At 51.4% G+C, this 18442-nt stretch overlaps 1 protein-coding gene and 1 long non-coding RNA gene across 7 annotated transcripts in view; one reads left to right on the top strand and one right to left on the bottom strand.

Annotated features, from left to right (window-relative positions):
- IRS2 (insulin receptor substrate 2) overlaps nucleotides 1-8097 on the bottom strand; it is a 29104-nt gene extending 21007 nt beyond the window's left edge. For 4 of the 6 annotated variants that reach the window (XR_003682547.2, XR_003682546.2, XR_003682545.2 and 1 more), the window contains exon 1: nucleotides 4004-8097. Coding sequence is in view for 2 of the 6 variants with exons in the window: in XM_028497396.2 (XP_028353197.1) it covers nucleotides 4004-8027 (4024 nt within the window). In the remaining 4 variants the exon portion in view is untranslated. The other 2 variants (XR_008618997.1, XM_024123228.3) reach the window with 2 other exon arrangements.
- A 196-nt stretch (nucleotides 8098-8293) lies between these two features.
- On the top strand, nucleotides 8294-17450 carry LOC129392688 (uncharacterized). The gene is made up of 3 exons (XR_008619057.1): nucleotides 8294-8513; nucleotides 16684-16938; nucleotides 17046-17450. It is a non-coding gene; the product is annotated as an uncharacterized lncRNA (long non-coding RNA).
- The last annotated feature ends 992 nt before the right edge of the window (nucleotides 17451-18442 follow it).

Below are 18442 nucleotides of genomic sequence, written 5' to 3' on the forward strand. Positions count from 1 at the left end.
TCCTGTACACGCTCATGGTGTCAAGGTAGTAAACATCAGTAGCATCGCTGGACTTATGAACACGTTGCTTTAGAGGAGCTGAACGGCTCCGGATGTTGACAAGCTCCTGGGCCTCCCAGGGGCCCTGAGCACAGGAGGAGAGGGTTATAAGGACCCCATTCTACAGACAGAGAAAGTGAGAAAGAGGGATTAAATGGCTTTTTCCTCTCTCGCACATGACTCACGAAGAACAGCAACGAGACACCTGGTTTCCTGATTCCTGGGTTAAGTGTTCCATACACCCTGCTTCCTTCTCCGAAGTACTATTTTGGTAAAGGTTTCTCTTTCAATAAAGGAACTCGAACAAGTCATGTGACTTTCATTCAGGAAAGCCTGTGTGTGTTTTCATTAGCACCTTAGTTGTCTGTTCCTGGGAAACGGGTGGGAACAGGGCACAGATTACCTTATTATGACAAGAGCTAGCCAACCAAAGCGGAAAAGCATGCACGACAGGAAAAATAAAGCGTGTGTGGTTTGTCAAGTCATCTCCTTGGGAGTTCTAAAAATATTCAAGTCCCTTGCTTTAAGACTTCAACAGACAATACTTTTAAACGTGACTTGTGACTGTGCTGCCCCTTCAGAAACAACTGTGTTGCTCTCTCATCCCTTGATTCTTTCGCTGTGGGAGGTGAATAAACAGTCCTTTTATGGAACAAATTTAAATACAGATGCTTTCGGGGTAATTCTTATCTAATCTGCCTTGTACCTACACATAAGCCAATTTTAGAACAAAAACCCCACTAAAGAGGAATAGTAACCTAGCACAGTTTATGCTACACACTGAGCTATAACCCTAACAACCAAATATATAAAGTTCATTTTAAAAAGTGGTTTTAAAGCACAGTAAGTTCACCAGCATACTTCCAGTTCCCAAACAACAGTACGCTAAAGACTGGTTCTATTTTTTCCCATACACACCCACAAAACACAGGGTAGGTAACCTTCTCCCTGCTCCCAAGTAAGACGCATAGTTTAGAGTTACATCGGTACCTGCTCTGCAGGACCTACAAACACATACACACACATCTGCGTCATCTAAGGCGTACTAACTTTTTAATTGGCTCCGCCATTGAAACCCCACTGCCATCCCCAATTCTATTGGAAACAACCCTCAGACACTGCTGGAACCTTACCTCTTTGTCACCGCCTCTCCAAATACCAAACGCTAGCCCCAAGGGACCCCGAATGGTTCCACTTCAGCCTAACTCGTGAAGTTTTTCCACGCGGAACCCAAGGAGCTGGTTGTGGAAACACGGCCCCTTCCGAGAGCCAGGGCAGCACACCCGATGACTCAGGAAGTTCATTTTCCATTTTATCTTCAAAGAAACGCTTTGCAAGTCTTCCTTCCATAAATCATGCTCTCAAAGAACACTTACCTCCTGTGAACTTTTCATTCACAAGCCTCGCAAACAAATGTCTACGGGTGAAAGTGAGTTCAATAAAAGTGGATGTTCACTCTGGGTTTCTCGACCGTCGCTTTCTGGCTCCATAAAACGCAATTTATTTTCCCCGTTAATTAAGATGAGATGCCCGTCCTTCCCTATCCTACTGTTCTCTGCGCTCAAATGAGTTTACTAGAAATCCATTTAGCATGTAGTCCTTTTTTCCAAAAAAAAAAAAAAATGTGGTTTGGGCACAATGTGTCAATTGTAGTTATACATTTTGCTTAAAAATAGTCTTTTTTCCTTCTTAAGAGTGTTTACGTTAACGCCCACAGAGACTCTGGACAACCCAGCAATCCAAGGCAATCTCTCATCTTTGTTCAGCCACCACCGAACATACAAACTGCTGTTTTGATTTCAGAATCCTGAATCCTATAGGTTGTAAGGAATTTTATACTGGTGGGAAATCTGCAACAAAACGGGCCAAATCAGGCCTCTCATAAACTGATCTCTTGCGGTTTAACATTTTCCCTCATCTGAAAAGGGCATTATATTAGACGTGAATCACGTTTCTGAAAGTATCTACTTTATCGGAAAGGCCTTGAATCCTTTCAGGCCTGGAGGTGCACACTCCAGCTCATTCGCCCCGTGACTGCAAGAAACACCTCCCAGGGCCCTCCTCAATCCAGTCCAGGTTCTTCCCGCCTACTCCACCAGAAGCAGTAAGAGGTGTTGTGTTCTCAGGCTGCTTTTCTGATTAGCATCAGATTTCAGCAAAATGTACTTTCGTGTTCACGATGGCCTATACCCATTCCTGTGTGTACAGATTTCTCCTCCACTCAAGTCTAGTTAGGCTGGTGTGTTTATCTGGTCTGCATCTTGGACGGCAGCTAATCATCCTTCAAGTCACGGACACACGAGCAATTTTTCAGATAGATGCACCTGTAGGGCTGAAGTTAACTCCAAGCAAAGTGACCTTCCGCTGAGTGTCATCGTTTATGGGACACATCCTGACAACTTCCAGTGGGCTTCATTAGATGCTGAAGCACCATACTGATAGTTCTCCGTGACTCTTTCTATCTTGTGTTCCACAATTTTAATTAAAAAAAACAGCTAGCATTGCCTCTGCTGTATTGAAATTCCAGGGTATCCGCTCTACAGCTATAACTTCAAATCCCATGGATACTAGAAAACACATGCTGGATTTAGATGGCATTAGAGGGCCCTGTTGACTTTTAGAAAAAGAGGTGTATGGCTCCCCAAGCTACCTCAATCGTCACCCTGTAACCCCTGCAGACTGCTGACCTCAGGCCAGCATCTTAAGCCCTGTTCACTGCTCTGTTTTGCGGTTCCCACAAAGCCTCTATCTTCCTGACAGCCCGGCACAGAAGCGGCTACAAAATTAAAGAAGAAACTCTCTTGAACCTCCCTCCCCCCCCACCTCTCCTGCACCTCATCGTTCAAAGTTTGAGACAGTCAGGACCTCTGAGACAGGACGCACCTGCAGGTGCGAGGCAAGCACACCTCTCTCCTTTCGGATTTGTGATGAGACTGCAAAGAACAGTACTGGACACCATCCCATCCAATGGCTCCTGAGAACACCAGCATGGCCGTCTTTCACTGGCTCCTCTGAAGCCCAGATTCACATCACCTGGGCGGCCGACAAATGCTGGGGGCCTGGGCCCCGCCAACAGGTCGCTTCACATGACTGCCCCTGGGCTGCCCCCACAGGCCGTTCCTCAAGCCTACTCAGGCGGTCTAACTGGGGCAGGTGGCCCCAGACGCGGTCCCCAAAACGGCAGCACCAGCACAACCTGGGGGCTTCTGAGGAAAGCACACAGGGAGCCGCATCCCAGACCCACTGCACTGGAATCTCGGGGATGCACCTAGCCCGGCCGTCCGGGTCTCAGCAAACTCTCTCCAGGTGACTCCCAGGTGGGCTCAAGTTGGAGAACCACTGCTTTTGAGCTGTGTTTAAGCAGCGTTACCATTTCAGCCTGTTCGGAGAAAAGGAACGTCTCCGGTGTTAAAGTTCCTACAGGCTACGTGTAAACTTTAAATGGTTCGCTGTTTCCTGCAGCAGTCACCAAAATGGATGTTCGTTGCCTAAACAACTCTTGGGCCTGTTTTTTATAAACTCTGAGGCTCAGCGAGAGTCAGCCGGGCCCGGCTCCAGGAAAACAAAGAGAAAGGTGAACGCTGCGGCCTGGGAGCTGCTGGAACTTCAGGTCCCCTCCCGGCAGAAGTGGAGAAGACCCCCTCTGCCGCCTGCCTCCCCCCGGGGGCGCTGACCTGGGGGCACCCGCCAGGTGTGTTCATGGGAAGACGGGGAGGCTCGGCCCAAGAAAACAAATCAAAAGTCTCCCGAGTCCGAAGATTTACATTCAACTCAAAGATGACCTGAGTGCTCTTGGCAAGGTCTCGTGGGGTTCGAGAGCTGACATCGGGCCAAAAGTGAAACAGAACAGGAACCCTGCGCCCGTACTCTGGCATTTAAGTCGAGGTACCAAAGAAGGGAAGAGGCTTTAGCCACGGATGCCCTCGCGTGCCCACCCTTCTTCCACCAGGCGCAGGGATCTCACCTTTCACGACCGTGGCCTCTTTCAGGTGATGCGTCAAGAAGTCGAGGCTGGCGTAGGTGCTGGCGGAGGGCAGGGCGCCAGGGCCGGGCCCCACACACACCCCGCCGGCGCTGCCGGCCCCTACCGCGCCGATGAGACCGCCGAGGCTCCGGGTCCGGCCCCAGGCGCTCTTGTCTCCCGTCTGAGGATGCTGCTGCGGGGACGGCGACAGCCCCGGCTCGTCCCTCACGTCGATGGCGATGTAGTTGAGGCCGTTCTGGAAGCCGGCAGACGTCTCCCGGCGCATCGGCGAGCCACTGCCCCCGGGGCAGCCCACCAAGCCCCCGGGTTGGCTCGGCGTCCAGGGCCGCGCCTGCGGGGGAAGCGGCGGCGGCAACTGGCGGGGGGACGTGGGGGGCTCGTCGCCGCCACCCAGGACGCTGCCGCCGCCCCCTTCGCCGCTTTTCCTGAGAGACACGTTCTCCACCGAGGCCGAGTTGTGGCGCTTGGGGTTGTGGGCGAAGGACGGGGACACGGGGGTCACAGTGGTGGTCGAGGAGAAGGTCTCCGAGCTGTGGCGCCGGCGGCCCCCTTGCGGGTCCGCGCGGATGACCTTGGCCCCGCGGTGCGGGTCCGGGGGCTGGCTGGCCTGCAGGAAGGCCTCGACCCCCGACACCTGGTCCATGAGGCTCAGCCTCTTCAGGCCGGACACGGGGCTGCTCACGCGGGCCCCGTCGGGCTTCGGGGGCGCGGCGATCGGTTGCGGCGGCGTGGCAGCCACGCCGAAGGCCATCTCGGTGTAGTCGCCGCTCTCGCCCGCCCCCGAGGACGGAGAGGAGGCCGCGCCAGGGCCCTGGGAGGGCGGCGCCGGAGGCAGGCGGTAAAGCTCTCCGGGCGGGGGCGGCGGCGGCGGCTGCAGGGCCGAGGCGGGGGCTGCGGGGCGCGGGGGCAGCGGCGGGTACGCGGAGGCCTCGGGGGACAGGAGGGCGTCCAGGGAGCCCACGGGGTCCCCGGCCTGGCCGCCCGGCTGGGGTGACTTGGGCGAGCTGAAGTCGAGGTTCATGTAGTCGGAGAGCGGGGAGCGCTGCCGGCTATCGCCGCTCGTGCCCGGGGTGCCCGAGCCCAGCGACGAGGCCGGGCTGCCGGCGGACAGCAGCGACGACGACGAGGCGGCCGAGGCCAGCAGCGGGGGCGCGGGCGGCGACAGGCGCGCGCCCGCCTCGCCGAAGTCGATGTTGATGTACTCGCCCGGGCTCTTGGGCTCGGGCGGCAGGGGGTACTCGTGCATGCGGGGCAGGGTCTGCAGCCCCTCCAGGGACAGGCGCGTGGGCCGCGCGGCCCGGCAGCGCTGGCCCAGGAAGCCCTCCAGGCGGCCGCTGCCGCTGCCCCCGGGCCTCCCGGGCGAAGGCGCCGCCGGGTGGGGTGGCTGCGGGTGGCCGCCGCCGCCCCCTGCCCCGGCCGCGAAGGCGTCGGCTGGCTGCGTGGACGCCGGGCCGGCCGTCGACTCCAGCCGCTCCTCCTCCAGGATGCGCCCCACGGGGGAGCTCATGAGCACGTACTGCTCGTTGTCCCCGCCGCAGGTGTAGGGGGCCTTGTAGGAGCGCGGCAGGGAGCTGTAGCAGTAGCCGGGGACGCCCCGGGGCATCTCCCCGCCGCCGCCGCCGCCGCCGCCGCCGTGCAGGGCGGCCGAGAAGAAGTCGGGCGGGGTGCCCGAGGCGCCCGCGTCGCCGGGGGACATGTTGAGGTAGTCCCCGTTGGGAAGCAGCCTGCCGTCGGCGGCGCTCTCCACGGACAGCTTGGAGCCGCCGCACCACATGCGCATGTACCCGCTGTCCTCGGGGGAGCTCTCGGCCGGGGAGCTGGTCTTGTAGCCGCCCCCGCTCCCCGGGAAGGCCCTGCTGGCGGCAGAGGCGGGCGTGGGCCCCGCGGCCCCCGCGGGGGGCAAGGCCGCGACGGCGGCGCGCGGCTGCAAGATCTGCTTGGGGGCGGACACGCTGGTGGGGCTCATGGGCATGTAGTCGTCGCTCTTGCAGCTCCCGCCGCCCACGAGGGCCACGCCGGGGGTCATGGGCATGTAGCCGTCGTCCGTGCCCAGGTTACTGCTGGAGCTCCTGTGCGACCCGATCTCGATGTCGCCGTAGTCCTCGGGGTAGGGGTGGTAGGCCACTTTAGGGGAGGACGCGGGGCACGACGGACAGAGGCGGCCAGAGCTGCCGGAGAAGGTGGCCCGCATGAGGGTGTATTCATCCAGGGACGCGGAGGAGGGCTGGGGCACTGGCCGCTGCCGGGCAGGCGTGGTCAGGGAGTAGGTCCTCTTTCTCAGCCCCCTGTCCAAGTCCTGGGCCCCGTCCCCGGAGACTCTGCGGTAGGGTCGGCCGCAGTGGCTCAGGGGCCGGTCCATGGTCATGTACCCGTACAGCTCGCCCCCGCTGCCGTCCCTGGCCGGGGGCGTCTCGGCGATGGACTCGGGCGTGTTGCTCCTGAGACTGCAGAAGGCTCTCAGGTCCCCGGGGCTCGAGCCGTACTCGTCCAGGGACATGAAACCAGGGTCGCTGGGGGAGCCCGAGGCCGAGGCGCTGCCGCTGGAGGGTCGCTGGGGGTGCAGAGGGTGCTGCAGGTGCGGGTGCGGGCCCGGGGGCGGCGGGTAGGAGCCCGAGCCGTGCCCGCTGCTGGACGACAGGCTGCCGGGGCTGGTGGCGGCCGCCGGAGGCGAGTGCGCCACGGGCATGGACATGGAGCGGCTGTGCTGCAGGGCGCCCCCTGCCGGCGCCAGCGTCACCTTGCTCGCGCGGCCGCCGCAGCCGCCGCTCAGGGTGTGCGAGCGGCTCAGGGGCGCGCGCACCGGCCCCGGGCTCAGGGGGCTCCCCGCCACCGACACCGGCCTGCCGCCCGCCGCCCCGGCCCCTGCCGCCACGCCGCCATCGCCCTCGCTGGCCGTGCGCACCCGGCACGAGCTGCACTTGGCGGCCGGCGGTGTGGCGGCCAAGCTGTCGGTGCGCGAGCGGCGCACCAGGCCCGTCTGGCTGGGGGGCAGGTTGACCAGGTGGTGGTGGCGACGCGCGCCGGGGACGCTGATGGGGTGCGTGGCCGACGAGCCGGACGACTGGCTCTTGCTGCGCGGCCGGAACTCGAAGAGCTCCTTGAGCGCCTTCATGGCCTCCAGGATGGTCTCGTGGATGTTCTGCGCCACCACCGAGTCGTCTGCCTGCATCCACAGCTCACCGGGGCCCGTGACGGCCGAGCGGCCCACCTCGATGAAGAAGAAGCTGTCCGAGTGGCCGCAGCGGCGGATGTTCATGAGCTGCAGCGTCACCGACGGCTGCTCGCAATTGAGCTTCACGAAGCCAATAGTGCGCGCCGACAGGCACAGGCGGTACACGCCCGTCAGGTTCTTGCTCTGGCCCAGGCCCTTGGGCTTCAGGTTCACCTGCCACACCTCACGGTAGGCGGCCGTGGCGGGCGCCACCAGCCCGTAGCTGTCATCGGCGGCGGCGGCGCCGGCCGAGCCGCCCAGGGCGCCGGGCAGGGAGGCGCTGCAGGACGCGGCGGGGGCGGCGGCGGCGGGGGGCGCGTCGCCGGCGCTCGCCCGGCCCTCGCTGACCAGCTCGGTGAGCGCGCGGTACCAGCCCTCCTGCTCCTGCTCGTTCTCGGCCGCCACCGCAAAGTACTCGTCCTTGGTGTAGAGGGCGATCAGGTACTTGTGCTTGGCGTCGGCGCGCTTGTTGATGTTCAGGCAGCAGTCGAGCGCGATGACCCGCTTCGGGGCGCCCGCTTTGCTCCGCCACTTCTTCTCGCTCTCGTAGTACTCGAGCCGCGGCGGCTGCGGCGCCGGCCCCCCGCCCGCTGTCGCCGCCGCCGCCGCCTCGTCGCCGCCCGCTCCGGGTCCGCGCAGCACGAAGAAGCGCTTGTGGCCGTGCTTCTGCTTGCGCAGGTAGCCGCACTTGCGCACGCCGCTGTTGTTGTTGTTGTTATTGTGGTTGAGGTTGAGGTTGGGGCCGTCGCCGCCCGCCGGCCCGGGGCGCCCGTTCATCGGCGGGCTCGCCATCACCGGCGCTTCAGGCCGCGCCGCCCGGCCCGGCGTGGAGGGGCCGGGGGGAGCGGAGGGGGCGCGGGCGGCTCCCTCCCCCCTGCTCGCCCGCCGGAGCCCGCGTCCCTCGGGCCCAGGAGGTGGGGAAGGTTCGGGGAGGCCCGCCGGGGGGAGGGCGGGGGGCCGGCACCGCGCGGTGGCGCAGCGCCCTCCGCGCTCCGGGGCCCCAGAGGACGCCCGGCGCGGGCGGCGGCGGCGGCCGCTGCCTCCCGGGCTCTCGGGCGGCGCCTGGGGCTCGCGGGCTGGGCCGAGAGTCGGGGGTCCCCGAGCCTCGGGGCCGAGCCTAAGGCGCGCCCGGCCGCACGGGTCCCTCCGCCGCGCCGCGCTCCGGGGTGCCGGGGTGTGCCCCGGTACTCGGGGTCCGCGCCGCCGCCGCCGCCGCCGGGGCTGCTGCTGCTGGTGCTGCCAACGGCGACCCGGGCTCGTCGCGGTCCCCGCCGCACAGTGAGTAACACATCGCGCACCGAGTGACTGAACTAAGAAGAGCAAAACAACATGTGACTCGGCGTTACGCAGGCACACACGGCGCGGCCCGCCCCGCCCCGCCGCCCGCATTGGCGCCGCGCTCCCCGACGGACGGCTCGCGCGGCCAATAGGCGCGGGGCGCTGAGGGGGGCGGGGCGGCCCGCGCGGGCCGCCCCGCCCCCCTTTCTCCCGGGGCCGCGTTTCCCGCCGTCCCCTCCCCCTCCCGCGGAGGCCAGGGCCCGGGTCGGGTGGGGGCCGGCCCGGGCCTCATTAATCAGAGGCTCGTTGTGGATGCCGGCGGAGGAGATGCCACCCAGGGCGGGAAAAGGGGCGCGCGGGAGGGGCGGGGGCCGGCGGCCGCCGCGCGGAGGGCCCTGCCCTCCCGCCTTTGACTCAATTAATTGGGCTGGGAGCTTCCGCCGGGGAGGGGACTGGGGTGGGCCGGGGGGGAGGAATTGGGACTGCAGGGGGCGGGGGCCGGCGAAGATCAAGGGCCGACACTGCCTGCCAGGGTTCGGTGCGTGGGAGGGGACGGTGGCACCGCACTCGGGCCCCGCATCGCCTCGCCGCCGCCCCACTAGCGGGGGCCAAGATAGGGGCAGTGAACTTGGCCGCCCTCTCGGATCCCCCCCCCCAGCACACACTTTGGCTTGCGGATCCGGCGCCCCGGCTTGGGGTGGACGCGCGCCCGCCCGGCTGGGCGGGTTTGCGCCTGGGTGGTTCCCGGGTGCCCGGCCCGCGGCTTGTTTACGAGCATCACGTTAGGCACCAGTGAGCTCTGGATCCATAGCAGTTTCGTGCCCCTTCCTGGAAGGAGAACCGGGGTGCTCCCGGGGTCCCACCCGCTCAGGGGCGCCCTTCCCTCGCACCGGGTCGGGGCTCTTTCCGGGGCGTCATCAGCGCCATTCACTTGTCAGGATCTCGGGAAGTTGAAATCGTCTGTTGGATGTAATAGGAGAAAGAGAAGGAGGACGAGCAGGCGTAGAAAACTGCAGTTTCCTTAGTGCCGGGAAGAGGGCGCGCTCCAGCGAGCACACAGCCCTGTGAGCCGGGTCCCCGCGGCGGGTGCCCTCCTCCTGCTAGACCCTCCGCCCCACGCGCGGAGGCGCGGGAGTGGGCGGTTCCAGACCCGCGCGCCCTTAGCCGGCAGCGGCCGCCGCGTGGAAGGCGCCCATGGATGCTTCGAATGTTTACATCTGTGTGCCTTCTGTGACTTTCAAAGTCGATCACAAATAAGGACCCACCATACAATCGCGTCTCCTAAATGACAGTGAGGGCTACTGGTGAGGGTGGGAGTCCCCGAGTTCAGATCAGAGCAGGCTCCGGATCCTGCAGAAACCAAGAAGGCTAAAAGCAAGCCCTTGTCTTTGTTTTTTCGTTTTTTGTTTTTTTCAATTGTGTGTCTTCACGAAATGATTTGGAACAATAATGTTGGTTATTTTTTATTAAGTCCTGGAAGCTTGCCTTTGAATGTCCTCTGTACTTTATAAAAGTCTTTATTTTAAATGTAATAAAGTCTCAAATCTAAGAAAAATAACAAGATTGTAATATTTGAAAGGGTGATATATATTTTAACCTGTTTGTAAAACTGTGACCTAAAAATTCTGCTACTTAATTTTATGGGCCAAGAGATCCCTACTTACAGAAAGATCATAGTAGTTTTGTTTGTTGTGTATACACATTATGATTATTGATGAGTAACAAACATAAGAATAATCAATGACACAAAACTCATCATAGAATTTGCCTCAAAGAGGTGTCTGTAAAGTCGATCCTTCATTTTAAACCATGCTTTAAAAAGTAATACCTCGGGGAGTGCCCTTTTAAGTGTGCATGTGTATTTCCATGTGTGGGCATGGGTGTGTATATACATTTGTGTGTGTGTGTGTGATTGTGTATGTGTTGGGGGCACCACCCTTATGGACATTGTGCTTCGGTTTTTTATTCTTTTTAGATCTTGCTGCCCCTTTTATGGTAGCATGTCGCCTAGCGATCTGCTAAGTAGTTAATATCCATTCACGTTTTCTTCTTCCTTGACTCTTTGAAAAATAAAATTCTTGGGAACTCAAAAAAACCCCAAAAAAACAAAAAAAGAGAGAGATGAAGGGGTTCTTATCTGGGAGCTTGAAGAAAATGTGGCCCAATTTTATTGGCTTTGTGATGATTTACAGTAAGCAGCGCTGCCTGTATGTTCAGTAACCCTAACGGGCATAGTATGATCGTGGGGCAACCTGCTTTCAGCATCATTCCATGATAATTTCTTCTGAGAAAATATCTTTTCTTTTTGATTTTGACTTTTCATACAAAATTAAGTTTTCAGATATTCATTGAATACTTCTTTGCTGTGCCCTTCAGATGTTAACAAGTCCATCTTGGATTTGTTTGTTTTTTTCCCCTGAGAGCGATTACGATGTTCAATGCCAATTTCAAGTAAAGGTGTCAGAAGCTCTCCTTTGGCAGTTGACACTTTCCCCATGCAGTACTGCCTCAGTCACTGATCAGGGGCAGACAAGGCAGGGTGAAGAGTGATCTCCTCTCTCAGTGGCGTTCTCATACTATAAGATCACAAAGCTACAGCAAAACTACTTGTCATTCTGAGGTCCTAGAACCTCTCACTACAAGTGTGGGAGCACAGTTTCCATTCTCATTAAGAAGTCAGTCCATGAAACCAGCAGAAAGCAGCTCTGTAATTAGAAGCATCCCTGTCTTCTTTCTCAACGAAGGAACTCCTTGTCTTTCTCCCTTCCCATTGCCAAATAAGCTATTTATTTATTTAAAGCTTGTGTGACACCTTGTGATTTTCCAACTGCTCTCCCATACTTTTCCAGCAAAAGTCAGCTAAATAACATCTGCCAACCTGCTCTCCGCGCAGGGCTGGGTGCTGCTGTGTGGCCTGTTGCCAGCAAGAGCCTGGATGAAATTTTTTCTCATGGTCCGAAAGCTTTCATCGGAAATTCTCTTTCCTTTCATGGATAGCAAAATGGCCATATCTTTAAACAAGGAGGGATTTGTGTTTGGTTGGTTTTGTTGTTTTGTTTTGTTTGTTAACATAGAATCTTACACAAGGATTCTTTTACTAAAACCAAAAGTCCTTTCTGGAATAATTTAATTACCTTTCGTAAAGTAGTCAATTTCACAAAAGTGTAGACATTAAAAACGTATCATAAATCCATAACACAAATAACAGTAACAATAATAGTGACCATCATTAATTTTCTTCTCTGTTTCATATAAGGAAGCATCTGCAGCAGGAGAAAAGTAGATAACATGAGAGGGTTTTTTTGGTTTTTTTGGTTTTTTAAATTCTTAACCCTGTAGCTGTTTGACAGTATTTTTGGTCTGGATGAACTCTTATCTAACTGAGTAAGCAGATCACTAAGTGGAATATTATATGACCAGTTTTAAAATGTATTTTAGCCACATAGCACAGGGAGATCAGCTCGGTGCTATGTGACCACCTAGAGGGTTGGGATAGGGAGGGTGGGAGGGAGACGCAAGAGGGAGGGGATGTGGGGACATATGTATACGTACAGCTGATTCACTTTGTTATAAAGCAGAAACTAACACACCATTGTAAAGCAATTATACTCCAATAAAGATGTTAAAAAAATAAAATAAAATTAAGAAATACAGTGTAAAATACAGTGTAAAAATAAATAAATAAATAATAAAATAAAATAAATAAAATGTATTTTAGGAATAGAGATTTTAACATCAGAGGTGTACACTGTAGTCTTTAAAAAGAGTGGCAACATTTCATCAATTTTGCTGTGTTAAATAATGTATAACAGTTGCTTATTTAATACATTTCCCTTTCTGTGATGAATGAACCCTGAGGACAGACTTTTCCTCATCTAGGATTCATATGGGGACTTCCTACACTTTAGCAGCTAGTTTTTTTCTCTCACAAATATATTTGCTAATATGTTTCAACTGAAATTTCACAAGGATTTTGTAACATTCCAGTGCTGTGCAACAGAATGATTTACATGAAGGAATGTAACTGCTGTTTGGATCATTCACTCTCAACGGGTGGCTTTGCAAATGTTTGAAAAAGCAGGATTGGTTCATAGCTTGTATGGTTTCTCGGAAGTTGTAAAGGCTTTCCACTTCAGTATTTCTTTCGCTCATTAAAAAGCCTGATATATTTTAAATAGTCCTTTCCTTAAATATTCATTTGGGGATGAGGGATTTTCTAAAATAAATGATTTCTCATGCACATATATGCTAGAGGAAACTAACACTTAAGAATTATTCTGAAAAGTGTATGAATTGAATTAATACTGTTTAGAAAAATGCTCATTTATGTCGTAGGCACCAGGATAGCTAATCCAATATTGAAAACATTTCATTTCATTTTAAATAGAATTGTGTTGAAGAAATAGTAACACATAAACAACCAATTACATAGTGACTGCTCTCAGTGACTTAAAATTCTTATTCATTAACCCCTGAATTTTGTTGTGTTTAAATTTTGAGACTGTATTTCTAGATTAAAAACAAAACCAAACAGAACATTTTTTTTCCCTAAAGACTTTCCATGATTGAAATAAAAATTTCACATTAATGGCTATATACAATTACTGAATCATTAAACAAACAAACAAACCAACCAAAAACCTGTTCCTTCTTAAAACATCCCTCTTCCTTGGAATTCTTGGCCCTGAAATACAATATACTCATATTTTGCTTGACTAAATTGATGCTTTGCAATGTTCTGGATGCAGAGTTAAAACGTTGTTTATTGTGTTTGTTTTTTCCTGTCAGAGCAGAACAAAAGTGTCTGCTTCTCAATGTGTAGTTCATGAGCAGATGACATTAAAAAAAGCGGGGGGGGGGGGCTTTAAAATGACACAGCCATATTTTCTGGGCAGGGAGCGGGGGTGAGCAGTGAGGCCCGCTGGGAGTGCCCTTGAACAGAGCGCAAATGTTAAGGAAGGGGAAAGATCAAGCCGAGTTCATTGATCCCAATGTTAGTTCTGGGAACAAGCTTTCGCCCTGTTTCTGCAAACTGCTCAGGACACAAATAGGACACGGCTGCCCCGCTTTTTGCCACATGCTCTGGTGTTTTGGGCTGTAGTCAGAAACCTTCCACTTTTCTGCAGTCGTTCACGTGCTGTTTCTAGGCTTGCCTTTCAGTCTGTTTTCTAGAGTTGTTTTGAAATCCAACCTAAAGATAAGAGAGGAAATGTGACCCGCTCTTGTGAATGCTGCCACCAACTGGCAATGCTTCTTCCCAAGGCAGGACCGGCTCCCGAGCGAGTTGTCACAGCCAGAGTGGTGCCTGCTTTTGTAGAAAGCTGGTTGCAACCTCACCTACACTTGCTCTGCACAAATCTTTAAATAAATCAATAGAAACTATTTACGATAAAACAAAGAAATATCAACAAGTGAACTAAGGGCAAAGTCAGATGACAAATGAGGGACGAGCATATTAGTAAGTTTAAGAATTTTTTTTTTTTTTTGGATTGGGTATCAAGCTAACATGGTCACATTTTTCTAATAGTCTTTAAATCTCAATTTGCATCTCTAGTTACCAAGAACAGCTATTGTATAAAAAATGTATACCAATGTCCATTTAAGATTTTAGAAAACTACTTAGCCAACAATTTAAAAACAAGAATTTAAACAAGATTATTCTCGAACATTTCCTGGAGCAAACCTAAGGGTTACAATAGGGATACAAACTTTTGGTTGTTTTTCTCCACTAAACTGACCTATCAGTCTCAATTTTTTCCTTTTTTTTTTTTTTTTTTTAGAATAAGCCAAAGTCATCTTGAGAGATAGTGAAAAGTAAAATTTGAAAAAGTATGGAGGAAAGAAAATATATTTTAAAAACTATAAATAACAACATTTTAAAAGCTATAAATGACAAATAGCAGTGAAGTGTCAACCGTGGCTATCTTTTTGATTAATTTGAACATAAGAACTCATGGCTTATTTATCAAAGCTAAATGTATAAATTATACCATCTTTCGTAATTGCTCTAGTCTCAGTTTTTAGGCAATGCCAATGACAGAGATAGTCAAGTTAGTGATGGTATTTGAGCTAAGTTACCCAAATAAGGTGAAGGGATCAGAAGATGGGATTTCTTTGCTACTAAATTTGTTCTTTTTTTTTTTTTTTTGGGCTACGTTGGGTCTTCGTTGCTGCGCGCGGGCTTTCTCTAGTTGTGGCGAGTGGGGGCTACTCTTCGTTGCAGCGCCCAGGCGTCTCATCGCGGTGGCTTCTCATGTTGCGGAGCACGGGCTCTAGGCACGCTGGTTTCAGTAGTTGTGGCACACAGGCTCAGTAGTTGTGGCACGTGGGCTCTAGAGCACAGGATTATTAGTTGTGGCGCATGGGCTTAGTCGCTCGGCGGCATGTGGGATCTTCCTGGACCGGGGATCGAACCCGTGTCCCCTGCAGTGGCAAGCAGATTCTAAACCACTGTGCCACCAGGGAAGTCCCCAGATTTGTTCTTCAGGTACCTTTATCCTGGATGAAAGAGAAAAAAAAAAAATAGTAATAATAATAATAACAACTAATTAGAGTGGTTTATCAGTGTATTTACATGTTACAGCATTTGATTCCCACCAATCTGTATCAAATCAAATAATGTAATATATATTATTATAATTATGATAGTTATAGTTATAACCATATTATAATAATGAATAACATATTAATATATTATTATAATAGGTATCAATGTAATATAATAAAATACATCATTCTCCCATAATGCCAATATTATAAACATATGATTCTGACCCAAGTGAGCATCCAGCTAGATCTTTAATTCGCGTTCTGGGTTATCTTGAGTAACCTGAACTATGAACCCACATACAATGTTTAAGAATGATGAGCAATTTATATGTGTATGCTACTTTTTGCCTTGTTTAACACACTTAGACCACAAATGATATTAACTAAACGGAAGTAACTTGAGGCAAGAGGGATTCCTGAGGTTTACAAGAAAATAATTAGAGCAACAACTTGTGAAATTAAAGCAGATGCCACTATCGCCATTCCCCACTGACTGTTAAATGTTAAATGGAGATTTCAGTTCAGATAAACACATTCTAAGAATCCCTGCTGGGAGTGCACACATCAGCCTGCATTTTCACGTTTGCTAGTTCTTCATTAAAATGTCAGCCTATCGTCTTGCTAGAGGAGAGAAAAAAAATTTACGTATTGAAAATTTCTTGAAATGACATTTGATACTATAAGAATGTCTTTTTAGGTAGTTAGTAGTCTTCATTAAAATGTCAGCCTATCGTCTTGCTAGAGGAGAGAAAAAAAATTAGAATTACGTATTGAAAATTTCTTGAAATGACATTTGATACTATAAGAATGTCTTTTTAGGTAGTTAGTAGTAAGGATTAAAAAGCCATATTTTTCACTGCTGTTAAACAGCGCACAGAAAATGAAATATATTGGTATTTTGAGACTGTATTATTCTGTTTTTATTTTGGCAAATGTGTCCCTGATTTTTAAACTTCTACACACTAAAAGTGGATTCCAGTTTCAAAATGGTAACCCTATCCCTCATGGTATCAGTTTAAAAGGAAATTAATATGCAGATTGTCAATGAGCAACATTGTTTAAAGTTACATTATTTTTCAGTTATAGAATGATAGAAAAGTAGGGTTATCCTTTATTATGCAGGTGAATTTATATCTTTCTCTATTTAAAATATGAAAATCAGGAAATATCAAATTATTAAACATATGTTAAGTATTCGTTTAAGCATCAAACATTTTAGGAATTATCTAGAACATAGGTTTTTGCCCCTTTGGTTTTCTGTCTAAATAATAAATGATTTATGTTTGAGAAATTTCTTTCGTTACAATATTGTCCCATATAATTTGGAAACAAAAATTGTTATATGTTATTACAACCGTCATCTGGCAGTTTTCTTAATTTTCTTAATGCTGTATTTTGGTTCCTAATGTTGCTATTTTAACCTCTTCTAATTAATAATATATGGTAGAGAAAGTGATTTTCATCTTTAAGCCCAGGAAGTTTCACAAAGCATCTCATATCACATTAGATAACATTTAGGAAAATTCCAGGAAAAGGTGATATGAAGATATAATAAGAAAACAAAAGCTGAACTTCATCTTGGTTACATGGAACTATCTTCTGGTTAAAATTCTGTTTGCAGGGCTTCCCTGGTGGCGCAGTGGTTGAGAGTCCGCCGGCCGATGCGGGGGACGCGGGTTCGTGCCCCGGTCCGGGAGGATCCCACGTGCCGCGGAGCGGCTGGGCCCGTGAGCCGTGGCCGCTGAGCCTGCGCGTCCGGAGCCTGCGCTCCGCCACGGGAGAGGCCACAACAGTGAGAGGCCCGCGTACCGCAAAAACCAAAAAATTCTGTTTGCAATTAGAAGAAAGAAAGAGGATACATGAGAGCAAGTAAAAGGTAAATTGAGGCAACTTTAACATTAATCTTGTTCTAAATGGCTTTTTATTTTCTTTTCTTTTCTTGATGTGAGGTGTTGAGCAGTTAACATTTAAATTGATTTGCAGGTGATCCTGAGCCATCAAAGACCTTCCACCTGGTCTCACAGGAACATGTCCATGGCTCATCTGTCCGCATTCCATGTTCAGTTAGAGTAACAACCCCATTTTTAATGGTATTGAAGTTCCTGTCATTCATTTCAAAATGTTTCCTAACTGTAATTAAGCTGTTTGCTACTGTGTCTCACTGCTGTTTTCCACTGGTTCTTTTTCTTTTTTTTCCCTTTAAATTCTTAAGCAAGTTCACTTTACTCTCATCTCAGTGCTGTTTGCAATCTCCAGCTAATCGCATAGGAGGGGAAAACCCGTGTTGTCTTCCCAAGTTTGCTTTCTGGATGCTGTTCCCAGTCGTGATTGGACTACAATTTCAAACATAACCATGCATAATTAAAACATTTTAGTGATAATAACAAAGTGCCCATTTTACAAACAAGGCACATCCATTTAAAAGAGATTAAGTGTGTTTAAACCCTGTGCTTGCTTCCCAAGCTGAAAACTCCGCAGGGAATGAAAATTGTTTAAAAAAAAAAAAAGTCTCTAACTTTCATTTCATGGAAATTGGTTTTAACTAGTCAAACATTAGTAATTCTATTTAGACTATTTTTAGGTTAAATTTTTTTAAAGCTAATATTTTAGACAACCGATCCTGAAGGTCTACAGTAGGAAGAACTATCTGCTTCATAGGGAATACTAATAGATGGTTCGCAGTTACGTTATCTTGTGATAAACTCATAGTAACCCAATAAGATATTTGATTCTATCAAATTTATCAATGTCTTAAGCAACTACTTTGAGCTAAAGTCTGTGTGGTCCTGTTGGCACCAAAATGCAAACCCACAGCAGCCCCCCAGCTGTGCCTGCCGGGAGGGACAGCCTCCCACAGGTGTCTCTGGTCCCCATACCTCTTGCTGGCTAAGTGAGATGTGCAGGTCCCTGGCTCCCCTTTACTCAAGCCATTTCCAGGGACTGCATTTGCAGCAGTCACCCTAAGAGATAAGGTGATGGATGGCTCCCTCCAGGACAAAGAGCAGGCTTGCTTATTTCCTGCTACAAAAGAGGTGGATTTCCCAAGCCCGGTGAACCAGCTGTGACAGCCTAGCCCCCGCTGCAGGGACATCCACTGGGACTCTCCATATCACCCCCATGGTGCTTGGGGGGGTGGTGAGGGACAGAAGCAGGTCTTGCTCTTTTCTGTGGCATAAGTCTCTGACCCGAGAAGCCCACGTCCTCTGCCAGTGAGCATGTCACAGTGACAGGCTAAGTGCTCAGCTCATAAGGAAAAAGCACAATGAAATCTCAGCCTGAGATCCTGCCTTTCAGGAGGCTCCGTCTGGGGGGACAGAGAGCCTGTATGTACATAGCCAAAGCCAAGGGCCAGAGGCATTCAGTACAGAAATACATCCAAC

This window comes from Physeter macrocephalus, chromosome 13, assembly GCF_002837175.3.
Source record: "Physeter macrocephalus isolate SW-GA chromosome 13, ASM283717v5, whole genome shotgun sequence".
NCBI lineage: Eukaryota > Metazoa > Chordata > Mammalia > Artiodactyla > Physeteridae > Physeter > Physeter macrocephalus.